Source organism: Suillus discolor (assembly GCF_016758755.1).
Source record: "Suillus discolor strain FC423 chromosome Unknown F5147scaffold_61, whole genome shotgun sequence".
Classification (NCBI taxonomy): Eukaryota; Fungi; Basidiomycota; class Agaricomycetes; order Boletales; family Suillaceae; genus Suillus; species Suillus discolor.
Genome location: NW_024541308.1, coordinates 48,553 through 63,480, shown reverse-complemented (window position 1 = coordinate 63,480; position 14,928 = coordinate 48,553). Strand labels below are relative to the sequence as shown.

The 14,928-nt window shown below is 50.1% G+C and overlaps 5 protein-coding genes across 5 annotated transcripts; 3 read left to right on the top strand and 2 right to left on the bottom strand.

Moving 5' to 3' along the window:
* Positions 1-154: 154 nt before the first annotated feature.
* F5147DRAFT_713793 (uncharacterized protein) lies at positions 155-3,695 on the top strand. The gene is made up of 11 exons (XM_041438427.1): positions 155-185; positions 233-316; positions 376-459; positions 512-578; positions 627-757; positions 809-1,251; positions 1,345-1,928; positions 2,009-2,124; positions 2,177-2,317; positions 2,377-2,597; positions 2,654-3,695. Exons 1-11 carry the CDS (start codon positions 180-182, stop codon positions 3,282-3,284), a joined length of 2,508 nt encoding a protein of 835 aa, XP_041288862.1. The 5' UTR covers positions 155-179; the 3' UTR covers positions 3,285-3,695.
* A 3,315-nt stretch (positions 3,696-7,010) lies between these two features.
* Positions 7,011-8,872, bottom strand: F5147DRAFT_763219 (uncharacterized protein; the record flags this gene model as incomplete). The annotated part of the gene is made up of 4 exons (XM_041440626.1): positions 8,704-8,872; positions 8,494-8,624; positions 8,351-8,425; positions 7,011-8,296 (listed from the first exon to the last, which is right to left on the bottom strand). Exons 3-4 carry the CDS (start codon positions 8,370-8,372, stop codon positions 7,011-7,013), a joined length of 1,308 nt encoding a protein of 435 aa, XP_041288861.1. The 5' UTR covers positions 8,373-8,425; positions 8,494-8,624; positions 8,704-8,872.
* Positions 8,873-9,563: 691 nt separating this feature from the next.
* On the top strand, positions 9,564-11,152 carry F5147DRAFT_640875 (uncharacterized protein). The gene is made up of 2 exons (XM_041433045.1): positions 9,564-9,629; positions 9,716-11,152. Exon 2 carries the CDS (start codon positions 9,890-9,892, stop codon positions 10,937-10,939), a length of 1,050 nt encoding a protein of 349 aa, XP_041288860.1. The 5' UTR covers positions 9,564-9,629; positions 9,716-9,889; the 3' UTR covers positions 10,940-11,152.
* Positions 11,153-12,223: 1,071 nt separating this feature from the next.
* On the bottom strand, positions 12,224-13,584 carry F5147DRAFT_713779 (uncharacterized protein). The gene is made up of 4 exons (XM_041438426.1): positions 13,367-13,584; positions 13,010-13,309; positions 12,694-12,915; positions 12,224-12,638 (listed from the first exon to the last, which is right to left on the bottom strand). The coding sequence occupies exons 1-4, from the start codon at positions 13,451-13,453 to the stop codon at positions 12,519-12,521; spliced, it is 729 nt and encodes a 242-aa protein (XP_041288859.1). The 5' UTR covers positions 13,454-13,584; the 3' UTR covers positions 12,224-12,518.
* A 74-nt stretch (positions 13,585-13,658) lies between these two features.
* F5147DRAFT_358415 (uncharacterized protein) lies at positions 13,659-14,849 on the top strand. Its single transcript, XM_041429372.1, has 2 exons — positions 13,659-13,750; positions 13,799-14,849. The coding sequence occupies exon 2, from the start codon at positions 13,959-13,961 to the stop codon at positions 14,724-14,726; it is 768 nt and encodes a 255-aa protein (XP_041288858.1). The 5' UTR covers positions 13,659-13,750; positions 13,799-13,958; the 3' UTR covers positions 14,727-14,849.
* The last annotated feature ends 79 nt before the right edge of the window (positions 14,850-14,928 follow it).

Sequence of the window (14,928 nt, the reverse complement as noted above, 5' to 3'; positions counted from 1 at the left end):
AACTGCCTGGCCAAGATACTGCTTGATCGATTCAAAAGTTAGCCAACCACCATAGGCTGAACCCAGCATAAGATATTGTTTGGGTCGGAGACTTCCATACGCATTCAAACTCCGACTGAACAAGGCAGTTGTCCCGCTGAGTCCGTTGCGCCGTTAACGCCAGCCGGCGCGACCAGAGGATGAATGTAAGCTGTGTCAAGCCATCCGCACACATACAACTAACAGTATGCAGAATCTCCTCAGGACACTCACCGAGAGCCAGGTCAAGCCCTCGTCTGACCTAAGGCTACTTCTGAGTGCTGTCAAGGACGCACGCGTGAGTCTTGCTGTTCCGTGCTGTGCCTGAAGCAGAAATAATGCATTAAATCGCTCTAGCGTCAAAGCTTCGATGCCAAGGTATCCGAACCATTCTATGATTCCCTCGAGGGACTGCTTCATGATCTGCGTACAGTGACTATGGTGTGTGTGTATGCGGATCAACGCTATCTTACCCCGCTGACATCATACACAGGATAATCACGACGCGGAGGCATTCCTTAAGCCAGTTTTAAAATCTGACGTTCCCGACTACTACGATGGTGCGTTTATATCTCCCGTCTCACCATACCTCGTCTCATACCATCCAGTGATCGTAAACCCCATGGACCTTCAAACCATGCTCAAGAAGGTCAAATCAAAGCAGTACAAGTCAAAGCGCGAGTTTGCAGATGATCTAGATCTGATATGGTCAAACTGTTTCACCTACAATGCGACTGAGGTATGTATCACCGTCGTGAAAACGCGTGGTGAGGCCCACTGTGCCGCGCAGGACCACCCACTCCGTCAGTGCGCAATGCGCCTCAAGAAGAAAGCCGATAGACTACTGAAGAATATCACTGACCGCAAAGAACGAATCGACCCTCCCCTACCTGCTGCTCTATCCCAGCCTCCACATTCCGCTTCTCCCGTCGCCATGAGACCTAACGCAACGGCGCGGCCCAAGATCAACGGCACGGCATACACACACAGACGATCTCCGTCATTGACAGTACCACAATCCTCAAAGCAACGCATGGATCTCCCCTTTGCCGATTCCCCTGCGCTTGAACGTACGCCGCACGGTATGGCTGCGTTCCGTGCACTTGAGTCAGAAGCTGGTCCATCAAGCATCCCGAATGGATACAGTTCATCTGCTTCTACAAACGATTACGACAGCGAAGTAGACGAAGCATTAATGTCAATAGATAACGACTCGGGGGAGAAACGCAAGCTGTGAGCCTCACCATTTTGTTCCTTTGCCCATACATCCTCCATGCATTGATCGGCAAATACTGATTGCGGTACCTCTTCGCTTATTCGATGCAGAAACGGTTCATCTTATCATCCTCGTAAACGCGTACGTCTCATCCCTGCTCCCTTTGCGCCTCTTCCCACGGCAAACGACCCGAACTCGACCTGGTGGTCCTCTGTTCAATCTGACTCATTCCTCGCCAATGGACTTCCAGCCCTTCCCCAGCCTTTTTCTGCATCGACCCTATATCCGCAATCCCAGCCCACAGCGTCCTCATCACAATTTACAAGGCCCCGCAAGCGACGGAAACTCCGCCCCCAATCTATAGCAAAGTACAAGGACAGAGATACTCCCGCGCCCAACACCCTCCTCAGTATTATGAACACAAACATTAAAACTCTCAAACGGGTCCGACGTACACATGCAAAGTTTGCCGCGCTCAACCTTAACGCAGAAGAAGGTGGCATGGGGGATGAGCCGCCAGATATAGGGGAAGAAGGCATGGTTGACGAGGTTATAGATGAGCGGCCGTGGCGATCGAGATATGCTGGTCTTAGACAGGTGAAGGGACCAGTTGAGCTAGAAGTTGGTGAGAAGAACGCGGACGAATGTCTAAAATGGATGAATCGGAAGGTGTTGGAACATGAAGGATTTCAAGGTGCGTTCCATATTCTCCTTTGCTTGTTTGGCGTGAGAGGCGGCTAGAGACTAGCGTACTTACTTTTACTTCATGTCCAGGGACATCGGGCGCTGCACTGGATGTGTTGGTAGGGGTAACGTCCGAGTATTTTCTTAATGTCGGTCGAACGCTACGATTTATGTGCGACAAGTATGCGAAGAGCATGACGCCAGAGGTACCTCTCACCTTGTCCCTTTCGTCGTTAACTCACTAGTAGCGTGTGATAGGAAATCATCCTGCATACACTCTTCGAGAGTGGAGTCACGAGAATCCAAGATCTTGAGCGGTACATCAAGGACGATGTCGTCCGGCACGGTTCACGCCTTGTTGACCTCGAGAAAAAGCTTGTTGGAGCATACCGCGAAGCTGTTAGTCGATCTTTCTCCCTACTCTTGGCTAATATCCCCAGTATTTACCACATGCACAGACGCAAGTAGAAGTTCTCGACGACGATGCGCTGTTTGCTGGTGAAGATGACGAAGAGGACGAAAGTGCGTTTGTCATGGGTGGGTTTTCTGACTCACTTGGTGATGACTTTCTCGGGTTACGGGAGCTTGGCATTGCTGCCGAATTGGGGTTATCAAGTCTCACTATCCCAAAGAAGCTACTCAAAGGGAAATCACGGGGAGCAGCAGGGGCCGCTATCGAGTACGTCTTATATATTCAGTCTCCCGATTTGTTGTCTGATTTGATTCCACCCTCAGAGCAAAACCCAAAGAACCACCACCGCCATATCCACCACCGCCTCCCTTACTTCCTATCACAAGCAAGAATGTGGGCGACCAGATTGGGTTATTGCGTCCCTACTTTCAAGTGCGGCTTGCATCACTCGCACCTCCTGGCACCCTCCAAGGTCTTCCTTATCTCCCACCGGGCCCTCAATTTGGCTTCCTTCCTCACCCTGGCGTTCTACCATTACCTTATGTACCAAGTTCGTCAGGCGATTTCGCACGCATCATCACGATCCCAGACGATGCACCGGCACCTGCACAGGCAAAGCTTGGACCCTTGGGTCAGGTACTCAAGACAGGCGCTGCTGCAGGGGCTGTCAAGAAGAAGAACAAAGCGAAAGAGCCAGGGCCGATGTCAGGGCCTGGTATGTCGGATGCCGTTCCAGTGGAACCGATGCGTGCATTCAGTGGGTTTGGGGCGGAGGGAAAAGATGTTGGCGGAACTGGAGCTGGCAATGGTGGCACCAATGGGCTGAGTGGAGGGAGCAGTGCAGCAGGGAGTGGAGCGACCTTAGGTATGGCGGGAGGAAGCAAGAAGAAACCGAGTCCACAAGGGCAGGGCAGGGCGATGGAGCTTCCGCCTGTCATTGCTGCGAGCGCGTGAGAGAGGGTCGTGCTATTACATACATACTTACACTTTATATTCGCATGGTCATTAGCATTGCTGTCCGTACTGTGCATTTGTGGATCATACACTATACCTGTAGCATTATTCTATGTATTGAACTGGACGCAAGTTGGATTCGTGTGTGGGTCGCGTGCCAAGTCTTGGAACGTTACCTGGTACTACAACGTGTCGTGAATCGTCCGTGAATTCGAAGCTGAAAAGTTCTTTCAACCTAGAGGTTGAGCATATAATCAGATATGCCAAGAGGTGTGCACTGCGCATCGTTAACTTGACTCATACGCCTATGCATCACATTTCCGGGACCGACGGTCGACTCAACTCTCGGAAACGCCAATTACATAATTGGCCAGCGTAGTCAGCCAAGTAAAATCGTTGTTGCAAGTAACCTACAAACCTAACTCGAAACAATTATCCAAAATGACAGGATCCCCGACAAATGATCCCAGCTGTGATATTCATTCTTGCAATAAACCATTAGTGCGCGACATTTGATTACCTCGTCACGACCCGCCGCTAGAAACTAGTCCCAGTGGCCTGATCTCTGTGCAAGTTGTGGTTTTTAAATTATCTGTTCGGATTCAACGTCTTCAATCCTACTTTGCTCATGAAAGTGTCGTGAATATGCCATTCGTTCCCATCTTGGCATTACTAGTGTCGAGCACAAGTTCTCGTTCATTGTTCTGCCAGTGCGGACCCGTGCCATTTTCTGCTGTGGCCTGTCAGGTTTTGCACAACGGTCTTCGTCTCAGATCTGAGTCATCATCCCATTTTCATTCATGCACCACCCATGTCATATTATTCCTGACAGTTCATGTGCGTGATTTCGCGGATGTTAGTGGTGAATCTTTTGTGATCGCCGCATCTCAGGACGAGCTTTACCGATTATAGCTTCGAAGGATCTTGCATCGACTCATGCGTTGTGCATTTCAGCTGTTATCCCTTGCACTTGCCTCATTACAGAGCCCAGTGGGGCCTCTGCAGTATTTTCTTTGGTTGCATCTGTTCTGGGGTCGGACTTCGTTATCTCCTCTTTTGCGACGAGATTTATGACCAGTGACCAGTCAAACGTCTGTCTATGTAACGTTCGTATCCTTCGTTCATATCACTGTCTATGGTACTATAAATATTACAATTTTGTACAGCATGCTGTAGATACTCGAGCAACGTGAAATACGTGTACAGCGGCAAGACAGCGTGGCATGTCGCATCTTGAGATCGTCACCTTCAGACTCGTGACTGAGATGATACTGGAGTCTGGAGAAGATGTTCCTATATGCGCAGGTCAGGCTTTGCTGTTGTAAGTCTAGAGAACGTTGGAAACTACCCACCATCGCAAGTTTCTGGCCTTCGGATAAAATAGTGAGACAAGACTGCAGATCCTTCAAACTCCACTGTTTTTCGAGCCAGGAGAGGAGACTACGGTTCCAGAAAGACTTGAACAGATGGACGAGCTCCACATCCCACGGATTTGAAGCTCGCGAGAGATGGATAGCCCAGTTTTGACATGCATAGTTGAGGGCTTCTGCAGTTGATCGACTGCGTGCGCGTGCTTCGTATGCGAAAGTTGAAAAAGCTTTCATAGCATGAATGATCTCCATATCTGGTAGTAATGCGGAGGTGGAATGGTTTTGGTGCCTTAACGCCAGGAATGCCGGGAACATCAAGAAATCGGGAAGGGACTTGAACTGCTGGATTGCTTGAAAAGCTGGCTGCAAATGCAGTTCCGGGGCGATTATGTACTCCCTGATTGCTTCTAATGTGCTCGAAAATTCTTCGACGGTCACCCAGATAGTCGTCAAACGCCATGTTTGACCATGTGGTGTTTGCAACCAGTCTTGGCCACCCTGAGTCTGCAACCAGCCTCGACCATACTTCTGCAGCCAGTCTTGGCCACCCTGGGTCTGTAGCCAGTCTCGCCCGCCCGAGGTCTGCAGCCAGTCTTGACCGCCTGTGTCCTTCAGCCAATTTCTCCCATTTCGGGTTGGCAGCCAGTCCCACCCTCCACGGTACTGCATCCACTCTCGCCCGTTAAGAGTTTGTAGCCAATGTAGGCTACCTGGGACCTTTAACCAAGCCCCGTCGTCCGGGCTCTGCAGCTGATCTCCCCTGTTTGGGGATGATTGTGAGGATAGCTGGGTGATCGGTGCATACGATACAGAAGATAGCAATGAGGGCTGGGTAAACGACTCAGGCAGGGTCTGAAACCACTCCCGACCGCTCGGGGTCTGCAGCCACTCTTGCACGCCTGGAGTTTGCAGCCAGCCTTGACCACCCGATGACCGTATCCAGGCATAGCCGCCTGAGGTATGCAGCCATTCTCGTCCGCTCGAAGTCTGCAGCCAGGCGCGCCCATCCACAGACATCACCCAGGCACGCCCACCCAGGGTCTGTAGCCAGTTTCTCCCGCCCGCAGTCTGCAACAGCTCTCGCCCGTCCTGGGTCTGCAGCCACTCTTTCCCAGCTATAGTCTTCAGCCAGTTGTTTCTGCCTGGCGTCTGCAGCCACTCTTTCCCATCTCCCGTTTGCAGCCAGGCTAGCTCGTCCAGGTTTAAATGCTCCTCTTCATCGTCCGAGTTGTTGTTTGACTGGTTATGTACGAATTTTTTGAGGCCCGACGAAGATCGCATCAAACTCGTCGCATCGCGCACTATTAATCGTCTGACCAAGGCGGATCGCCTGCCCTGCGGACTTACTCCGCCATCCTGGGTCAGCAGCCACTCCCAGCCGCCCGGGGTCATCAGCCACTCCCGTCCATGAACGGTTTGGATCCAAAATTGCCCAGCCGGGGTATTCATCCAGGCTTTCCCATCTGCAGTTCGCAGCCAGTCCTTCCCACCTGGGGTCTTCAGCCAGTCATTCCCGCCCGCAGTCTGCAACCAGTCTCTATGGTCCCCGACTTGCAGCCAGTTTCGCCCAGCCATGGTCTGTAGCCAATCTTGTGCACCCGAGGTCTTCAGCCAATCTTGCACGCTCGAGGTCTCCAGCCAATCTTTCCCAGTCTCCAGCCAATCTTTCCCGCCCGGTGTCTCCAGCCAGTCTCGTATGCCCGGTGTCTTCAGCCAAATCTGTCCGCGCTCGGTCAGCAGCCACTCCCGCACACCCGGCGTCTGAAGCCACTTTCGTCCACCTTGAGTCTCCACCCAGGTTTCCACGTCTGGGGTCTGCAGCCAGTCTCGTCCGTACTTGGTCTGCAGCCAGTCTATTCCAGACTGAGTTTGTAGCCAGTTCAACCCACCCTGGGTCTGCACCCAGACTTTTATGGCTGGGGTCTGCAGCCAGTCTAGTCCGCCCGGGGTCTGCAACCAATCCCTTCCCCCCTGGGTCGATAACCACTGTCTCCCACCGTCGGTCAGCATCCAGTCTTTCCCTTCCTGAGTCTGCAGCCAGGCATGTCCATCCAGAGTCTCTAGCCAGAATTGCAGCTCTGAGTCACGATGTCCACGAAGCCATAGCAGACCTATAAGAACTTGCAGTGACTCTGGTGGCTGGACGATGAAGGATAATGAGTTTTTAAAATTCTGGGGGTCCTGGGGTTGCGTGGCTTGACTGTGCTTCTTCAATTCTGAAAGTGCATCTAGGAGGGCCGTGCGATCTGGAAGGTCTCGCATCATCAAGCGGAAAGAGGAAATGGCGAGTAGAGAGTGGGGTGATTGGATGTATTGTACTTGACGGAGGCTGCAGTTTGAACGGTGGGAAACATAGTCACGAACGGACGAATGATAGATATTCACGGGGAGACTGCTGTCGGTGGGAACATCTATGATAGATCGTAGCTGCGTAAGCACTGTCTCGACGTCCCTGCCCCTGGCCAGGGCCAAGAAGTTTTGATATCTGCGACATCGGAAGTGGGTCTGCAAGGGCAGCAACGACGGACAAGTGCAGATATGCTAGCGTCGGGTCGGCACACGTGGAGAGGATGCGGTCGTAGAGCTTGTACACTTCCGTTCCTGGTAGCATTTTGCTTGTTAGCTCGAGCATGAGCTGGAGTCGATCACGGGGATCATGTTTTCGATCGTCAATGAACTTCATCATCGTAGATGCAACAATGAAACGTCTTCCTGCTCGGCTCGCTAGCCGTGCAAGTTGATCGCCCGATGGCTGTGGGAAATCTGGATGGCGACTCTCCAGCTCTCTGAATGAGTGCTGCAAGAAAACGTATATGTCATTGTCAACATCTGCGCCGTCTAACGAGATGGTGGCAGCAACGCCCTTCCCAGAAATCTTCACTGGTATCTCGTACACCAGCGGGTGCATCTCTTCAGTCTGCATAGCTTTGCGGATATGCTCTTCCGAGCGACTTGTGAGCAAAATGTGGACGATGGGCAGATCGGGTTCACAAAGAGCTTCGCCAAGCATGTAGACAAGGTCAGCGAGCTCGCTTTCGGAGGTGGGTTCATCGAGGGATTCAGATTCGAGTGATTCGGGTGTGCATTCGTCAAGGGCATCAACAACAAACACCAAAGGCGGACACTCGCGAAGTCTGAGAAAAAGCTTCCGGAGAGGTCGGAGAAACAACGCCTCCATCTGATCCCGAAGAGACTTGTCAGGGTCTAGAAGGGCGGGATTCTCAATGATAGCTTTGTTCAAATCCCCCCGGATGCTGGGAAAGTTGGTAGCAAGCTGGTAGGCAAGCGTCGCAAAGAGATATCCAGTAGTGCGGCGTTTCGTGTGCTTGCGCGAGAAAAAGAATGTCCCCCCAAGTCGTTTTTCTACTTTCGTCTCCTTTGTCATTTTCAGACCTTTCATCTTTTCAGCTACAGTGAACGCAACAGCAGACTTTCCGACGCCTGCCGTGCCGTGCAGCCAGATGATACGATTTTTCTCTTTCTTGTCTAATAACCCATAGATGAAGTCGAGGAGGTCCACCCGGGTTCCTTTCAGACATTTTGGATGGGGTTGACGTTCACGGGAGTCGTATTCAGCACCCTTGACAGCAACCTGGGAAAGCTTCTCCCAAGTTCCTTCGATTGATTGAAGATCGCCACGAACTGTTAATGAGGTTAGAATATGAAAGACATAATACTAGGAAATGGAATGTTGACATTGATCCTGGTAACTCATCATGGAAGGTTGATGATAAGACACGACTAGTGAGTTTTGGAATAGAAACACTAGCACTGGTGTTCAAGAATCAACAGTATGATTATGTTAGACATCATATTGGTTATCTCGAGGGAAGACGTACGAAAACGCTGATCGAAAAAGCCTAAGCTGCAACTTGAAACTTTGAGGGAAGAGGGGAAGGATATTTGATAAGTCGTGAAACAATTGGCGTCGTTAGTTTGTCTGACGGTAACGATCCGAGCAAAGATCAGGCTGTGAAGCAACTGTAAAATGAGTACAAATCCGAAGGGTGCTCGGATGGATGCTCGAATTGATTCCAGTATGTACTTGCTGTGCGTGCTGTGTGTGGCATGGCGTACGGCCAGCGCCGAGCGCTCAAGCTCAAGCGCTCATCGCAGAGATATGCACAGTAAGCGCTTAGCTAGCTCAAGGTATTTGATTGTGCGTCGAAGACTTGAAGTGACACGAGTCTGAGCTGAGAGCAATTCTCAAGAGTACTGACTCGGAAGGCTAACTTGAATACTCAGTATTACTAAGTAGTCAATTTTAACCTGTTGCCATTCTATAGCTGCTCATACGTCAGACCGTTCTGATCAGAGCTTACTTGAGGTGTCCATTCAAAAGGAACGAGTAACACGATAATTATATAGGAAAAAATGATGCCGTCAGATGCTACCGGGCCTTCGAGCTCGCAGCCATGATAGGCTGTCATCTATGCCATAGACTCGGAAGGCCGGTACTCAATCAACGAGTTACAGAGGAACCTATCGCTTTATTTCAAGTCCGCTAGTAGCCTCCTCACGAGCTGATCCGGGATTGAGACTAGGATGCTGTAACAAGGCAGTAAGAATGGAAGCCTTGTCAAGAACTACGCCACACAGCCAGGTGTACCCTTCTGAAAATTTAGTTGAGAAGACAAGTATCTAGACCTCCGACAGTGCCGACACGCCAAAGCCAACGTAACATCATATGCATCACCTCCAACCGGGTTTCAAGGCCACGCTGACGGACATGTGCATGAGGTACTGCTGTGTAACATTTAGGTCCGTGTGTTTCAGAAGGTTTGTGAAACGCTTTCACTGGCAGTGGCGAGTGGGAGTACGTACAAAGGGAAGGCCTCATTAGGTTGTAAACGAAGTCTAATGATTACGGAAGATTGTGCTAGGCCCTTCCTATTTCAGCCAGTGACTTTGATATCAAGGCCAGCCTGCACCCTATTCAAGTTGAACAGGAATTTTCTCGTGGACACTGATAAGTAAGTAAATTCCACGGAGCCACAGCGCACTGCACTTGAGCACTCGAATGGAACAATGAATTTACGTAGACTACATTTGCCTCAGGATGCGCTGGCATATCTCCGCTGTGGACAATGTGCGCCGCAGTGACTGTGGACCTTGGCGTTCAACGCCCTTTTTATCCCGGACCACAATCCACATATGGATCATCTTGGTATATAAGGTGCGTCTCAACATAAATTTATACATCATCTAACCAGCTTCACACCCTTCTTTCCCATCATGCAAGCTACTTCCCCATTTCCGTTTGGGAATCTTTCGACGGAGCTCGTCCTTCTCATCTTTGCACACGCCGCGAGACCTACTTTCGTCAAAACTAGCGACGATGTACCAAAGAATCCATATGCATCCGCCCTCTCACTATGCCGCGTCTCCAAAGTTGTCAGACGCACAGTCCTTCCCGAACTTCTACGCACAATATTGCTCCCGGAATACAACAATGTAACGGCTTTCGTCCGTGCTCTACGCATGCAGCAAATATTCTCTCTACAAGAAAATGACCTCCGTTTCGATTACGCTGGTCGCATAGACAGGATTTGGTTTGGACAAATCTGCGAACCTCCCCCACAAGCTCCCGTGCATAGCAGCTTTGCCTCATCCACCACGTCTGAGCGTGATGTTGACTTCAGCCTACTGGCGCCGGTGGTGCTATCCGCACCCTCCCTCGCACTAGACTTTGAAAGTCTGTGGCTTCTCTATGGCTGCCTCGAGTCCGCATGGAGTTCCCATGTCAACACGAACGACCCAGTCCGTGTTCCTCCACCTTGGCGCATCAAAAATTTGACGTTAGTGGGAGAATTCAATCGATGGCGCCCTCTCACAAGCACTGCCGAGGGATCCGCTTTCCTCGCATCCATTTCTCGCCTATCCTTCCTCTCCCCCGCAAGAGCACAAACTCATCTACTCCCTACCTATGATCTCTGCTTTGACGATTTAGAATATCGGAAATACCCACTGCCTGAGTGGATGACAAGCGTCCCATGGGAATCGTTCAAACACCTTCAAACAGTTTCGCTGGTGCTGCCGCGAATCGTGCTCACGGTCGCTGCCAAGACGTGTCTGAGCGAGGAGAACGTGGATGTCGAATTGTTGACGTTGTTCGATCCCCCACGCTCGGCCTACTGGGAGCCCAAGGACATAAGCGCTTACATCGAGAGTGGGGAAGGGCGTGTTGTGTCCATCGGTGTTCGTACCAAGTTAGGGTATTCTCCCATCCAGTTCACTGTTTTCTTTGATTGGGAGGAAGCTTGGACATGCGGGCTACTTAAGTAGTACCTGAAGAAGTTGTTCTCATCCATATTTGTTGAGTTTTTACTTCGTTCACACGTAGGCTATTTCCAGGATGAAGGCTTCAATCTTTTTCCTTCGTCATGCCCAGCCTTTGCGCCTCAATTACTTTCCAGACCGTATTTGTGCTGAAGGCTCAGGTTTACTTCCAGCCAGCGGTTTTTTGTAGTTATTTATTGCAATATGTTCTTATCAATTTTCAAGTGTTCATGCACATGATTGGTGTTAATCTACAAAATTCACGGACAACCATGTTCGAAGTTAAAGTGTACCTCCACCTCGTAGCTGTAGAAGGGGCTGGTAAGTCGAATTGAAGGCTGAGATGAACATGGTGGCTTGAACTGAACGTGAGTGCTAGAAGTCCTGCCTGGATATTATATAATCACGTTTTTATGGTTGGACAATGAAGTCGATGATCCTTCTACTCTCATAACATACTCCCTTCTACATATAATTTACCAGATGCTCACCATCAATGTTTGCAGTACAGTACACAATCGGCAAAAAAAAATCTCTGTGAGCTCCGACGATCATATTCGGACTAGGGAGGCTTGTCAGCACGAATCGACCTCGCTGCGGCTATCTCAGTTTTCGTTGTGCTCCCTTCTTGCTTCGCAATACTCTCTGTTGTCTCCGTCGTCGTGGCTTCTGGTTCTTCTCGCCACCAATAAAACTGCGTCTCGCCCCGCTCCGTGTCACTCGTGATTTCCGATCGTGAGTGGGACGTCTATTGAGTTGCCAACCTGCCGTGTATTTTGCGCAAGCGCACGGACGTTCCCGAGGCGCAGAGAATTGAGCAGTACCAGAGGCACACGGGCAGGCCCTGTGACACTAAGTACCTTGGGCCTAGCAGGTGGGAGTCATAGGGTCATATGACTGACTTCAGCGTCGGCAATCTGCGCGTACCTAAGGAAAAGCGTGTTGGCGAAAGGTTGGCGACAACAATCAAGTTCACGTACCGTGTTCAGTTGACATTGTTAGCGACATCGAGTACTCATGTCTGGCTTCGTAGCGACCGCTTTGTGCAGCGCTTTGCGTCCCTGCGAGACTGCTTGGCTTTTCACGGGATCCGACTTCAAGATAATAATTTTCCCCGTGGTACTCATTCCGGCCTTTGTGCTCAGTTAACGAATTCTCTTGTCCATTTAGCATTTCCATTGATTAAACAGCTTTGGCACACGGTCTACCTATGTAACGTTCGAAGGATCATTAAATATTCGGTTGACAAGCACCCACGTCGACCTGTACTAATCTGGAAGATCTACACATGTTGAACAAGTCACGGTGCAAGCAGAGGACTGGATGATGCATATGGATTGATCAATACACCCCCCGAAAACCTCGATTTGGCTCGAATACATGTTGTGTACATTAGACTTCTCGAACATTACCCAGAACAACAACATTCTGTGGTACAAGTTGTACAAGTACGAAGCGCGAAACGATGATGGTATACGCTATACAAGTGATACAAACAATAATCAACTGATCAATCGGGCATTGAAAATTTGTGCGGCTTAGCGGTAAAATCGAAGTGTAACCAAACATCTACCACACAAAAAAATTACCCTGGGCGAAGGCGGTTACCAAAACCATCTTTTGTCTCCCACTGTAGCAAACCACGAGTAGAAATTTCGAATGAGGTAAGCTCCTTGCCAGCAAGACGATATGCTAGCCGTAGTTCCTAAAGCCAAGATGAGAGCATCCGCACGGAATACGTCAAAAATAAGAAGATATACCTCGAACGAATGTTTGTCGAATTTGAGAGACGCCGTGATGCTCATATATGCATCTGGAGCATCAGGGCCTATGCTAGGGCGTGCGAACGCAGTTGCTGCTGAGTCGTTGGCGTAAAATGGATGGATGACCTGTGTTGGCGCATTGTCCAAAGAGGGGATCTCCGATGGAAGTGGGGTCGGAGGCATGATGTTCCCTGAAAGATATGCATAAAGCCGCAATTCCTGGATTCGATAGGCGGTCGTCAATATTCCTGAGTCGGTGGCTGGAGCAGTGAAGAAAAATAGGCCGCGGGTGCGCGATATTGTGGATACATACCTCATAGGAGAAAAAACTGAAAGTAGGCTGTGCTGTGATGCTCTGGAATTGCCCTTCGATTGGTGTCTTAGTCGCCTGAAATACTTGGATGGTGGGTAGATCACTGGTGTTTGTTATGGCTTTCTCTGCTGCAATGCTTGTGGGGCTGATGCTCGGAGTCGATTCTATTGGAATGGGAGAAAATATCGGTGGCAAGCCGAGCGCATATCTGGCATTTGGGGTAGTTGGTACTTCTGGGACTGGTACTGGTGGTCGACCGGTCGCAGTGTATGCTTTGATGTAGTCCTTCACGCGTACCTCCTGATGATGGTGTAGTACATTGAGTAGGAGCGATGGAAAATAAATGTGGTGACGCACCTCAAAGCTTTGCTCTGGTTCGGGCGGCTTCTGGACCGTGGACATGAATATCTCGTAGTCTTTTGTAGATGAGGAGGATAAAGCCATAGTTTTTGGAAGGACAAAGCGTGCCACTAGCAGAGCAGATTAGTCGTGAGTGTCCCACTGTCGTGCTCGATATTTACAAGGAAGTAATTGGTGTTAATAATTACTCGATACTGGCGCACTGGATGTGAAGGTGCCAATGTCATAATTTTATTATGTAATCCAAATTATATGTACATGCTTTGATCGATCAAAGAACGACGGCGAAGTGGCGGTTTGATTCACCTAACCTTGCTAAGCACCAATGGTATACTTGTGACGATAGTACGAGTCTCTTTCTTCAGATCCACAGTATGCCAGGTGCCGTACTTCCTCCACACATGTACACGACTGGTACTCACGAGGCAGAGGTCATTGTTCCACTTTTTTGATGTTTGAGATGTGGACAGAGAGCCACGACTTCCACACCTCTCAAAGGATAAAATGCGCGAGCATCTCCTGATCGTGAATCTGCACAACGGTCTCCATCACATTTCAAACACCCCACCTCGTTCCAATTATCGTAGTAATGTCAACGAATGATTCGACACCCGCACTGGATATTCGTCTTCCTGTCCAAACACATCGACCACTCCGAGAGCGCCGCTCTGTTCGACTCACAGTTCAAACAACATTCGAACATTCCACCGATGATCCCTTGACAGGTCACACACCCACCACCCAGGCGACACCAAGCAGTGCGCATCGCGAGTGGGATAATTTCATCCACTACGACGCACCTTTGGAATATTGTTCTAGGCGCTATCACCTCCAAGACATAACGGAATGTCTGTACGTCGCATCAGCCGACACACATGAAGTAGACACGCTTTGTGCGGAAGCTGGGGTGCCTTTCAGTCACGTCCTGCAAATAGAGCCTGTGGAAGACGTTGCAGCATCGGACTCGAGGAGCGAGGAAATGATAGAAGGTGCCTTGAAGGTGCAGAAGCTAATACTCAAGTGCCCGAGGCAGCCGGAGGGGAGAAGCGGTTGCACAATGCTCAGTGCCTCCCAGCTCCTCGCAGCACGGGACTACCTTTCCCTAATCATGCCGTATTCGAGTCGCTTCGTTCCAAAGCACCCTCCACGCTTCAATGTCCAGCTACTCGTTGTCGCACCAGCGGATCACACAGTTGATGTGATGTCGATAGTGCTGTGCTATCTCGCGTTTTCTTCTGGGCATCATGCGGAGACCGTGATGGAGCATATTGGAGAGGAGGAGTATGATGAAGTATGGGAGGGGGGGATTTCGCAAGAGGGTCTGGATTTTGTAGAGCACGTAGCGAGGGTTACATAGAACATAGGGTGGCTAGCAGGATATAGTATCGTTGTACTTCATGACGTGTGCGCCTGTAGGATATTGTTGTAAGATATTGTCAAAGGGACTCGAGGGACTTACATACATTGATATACTCGGACCAGATCGCATATCAATCTTCTCAAATGACATCTAGCCAGAAGTAACATATGTAGATCCAAAATCGAGTGTGGGTCAACTG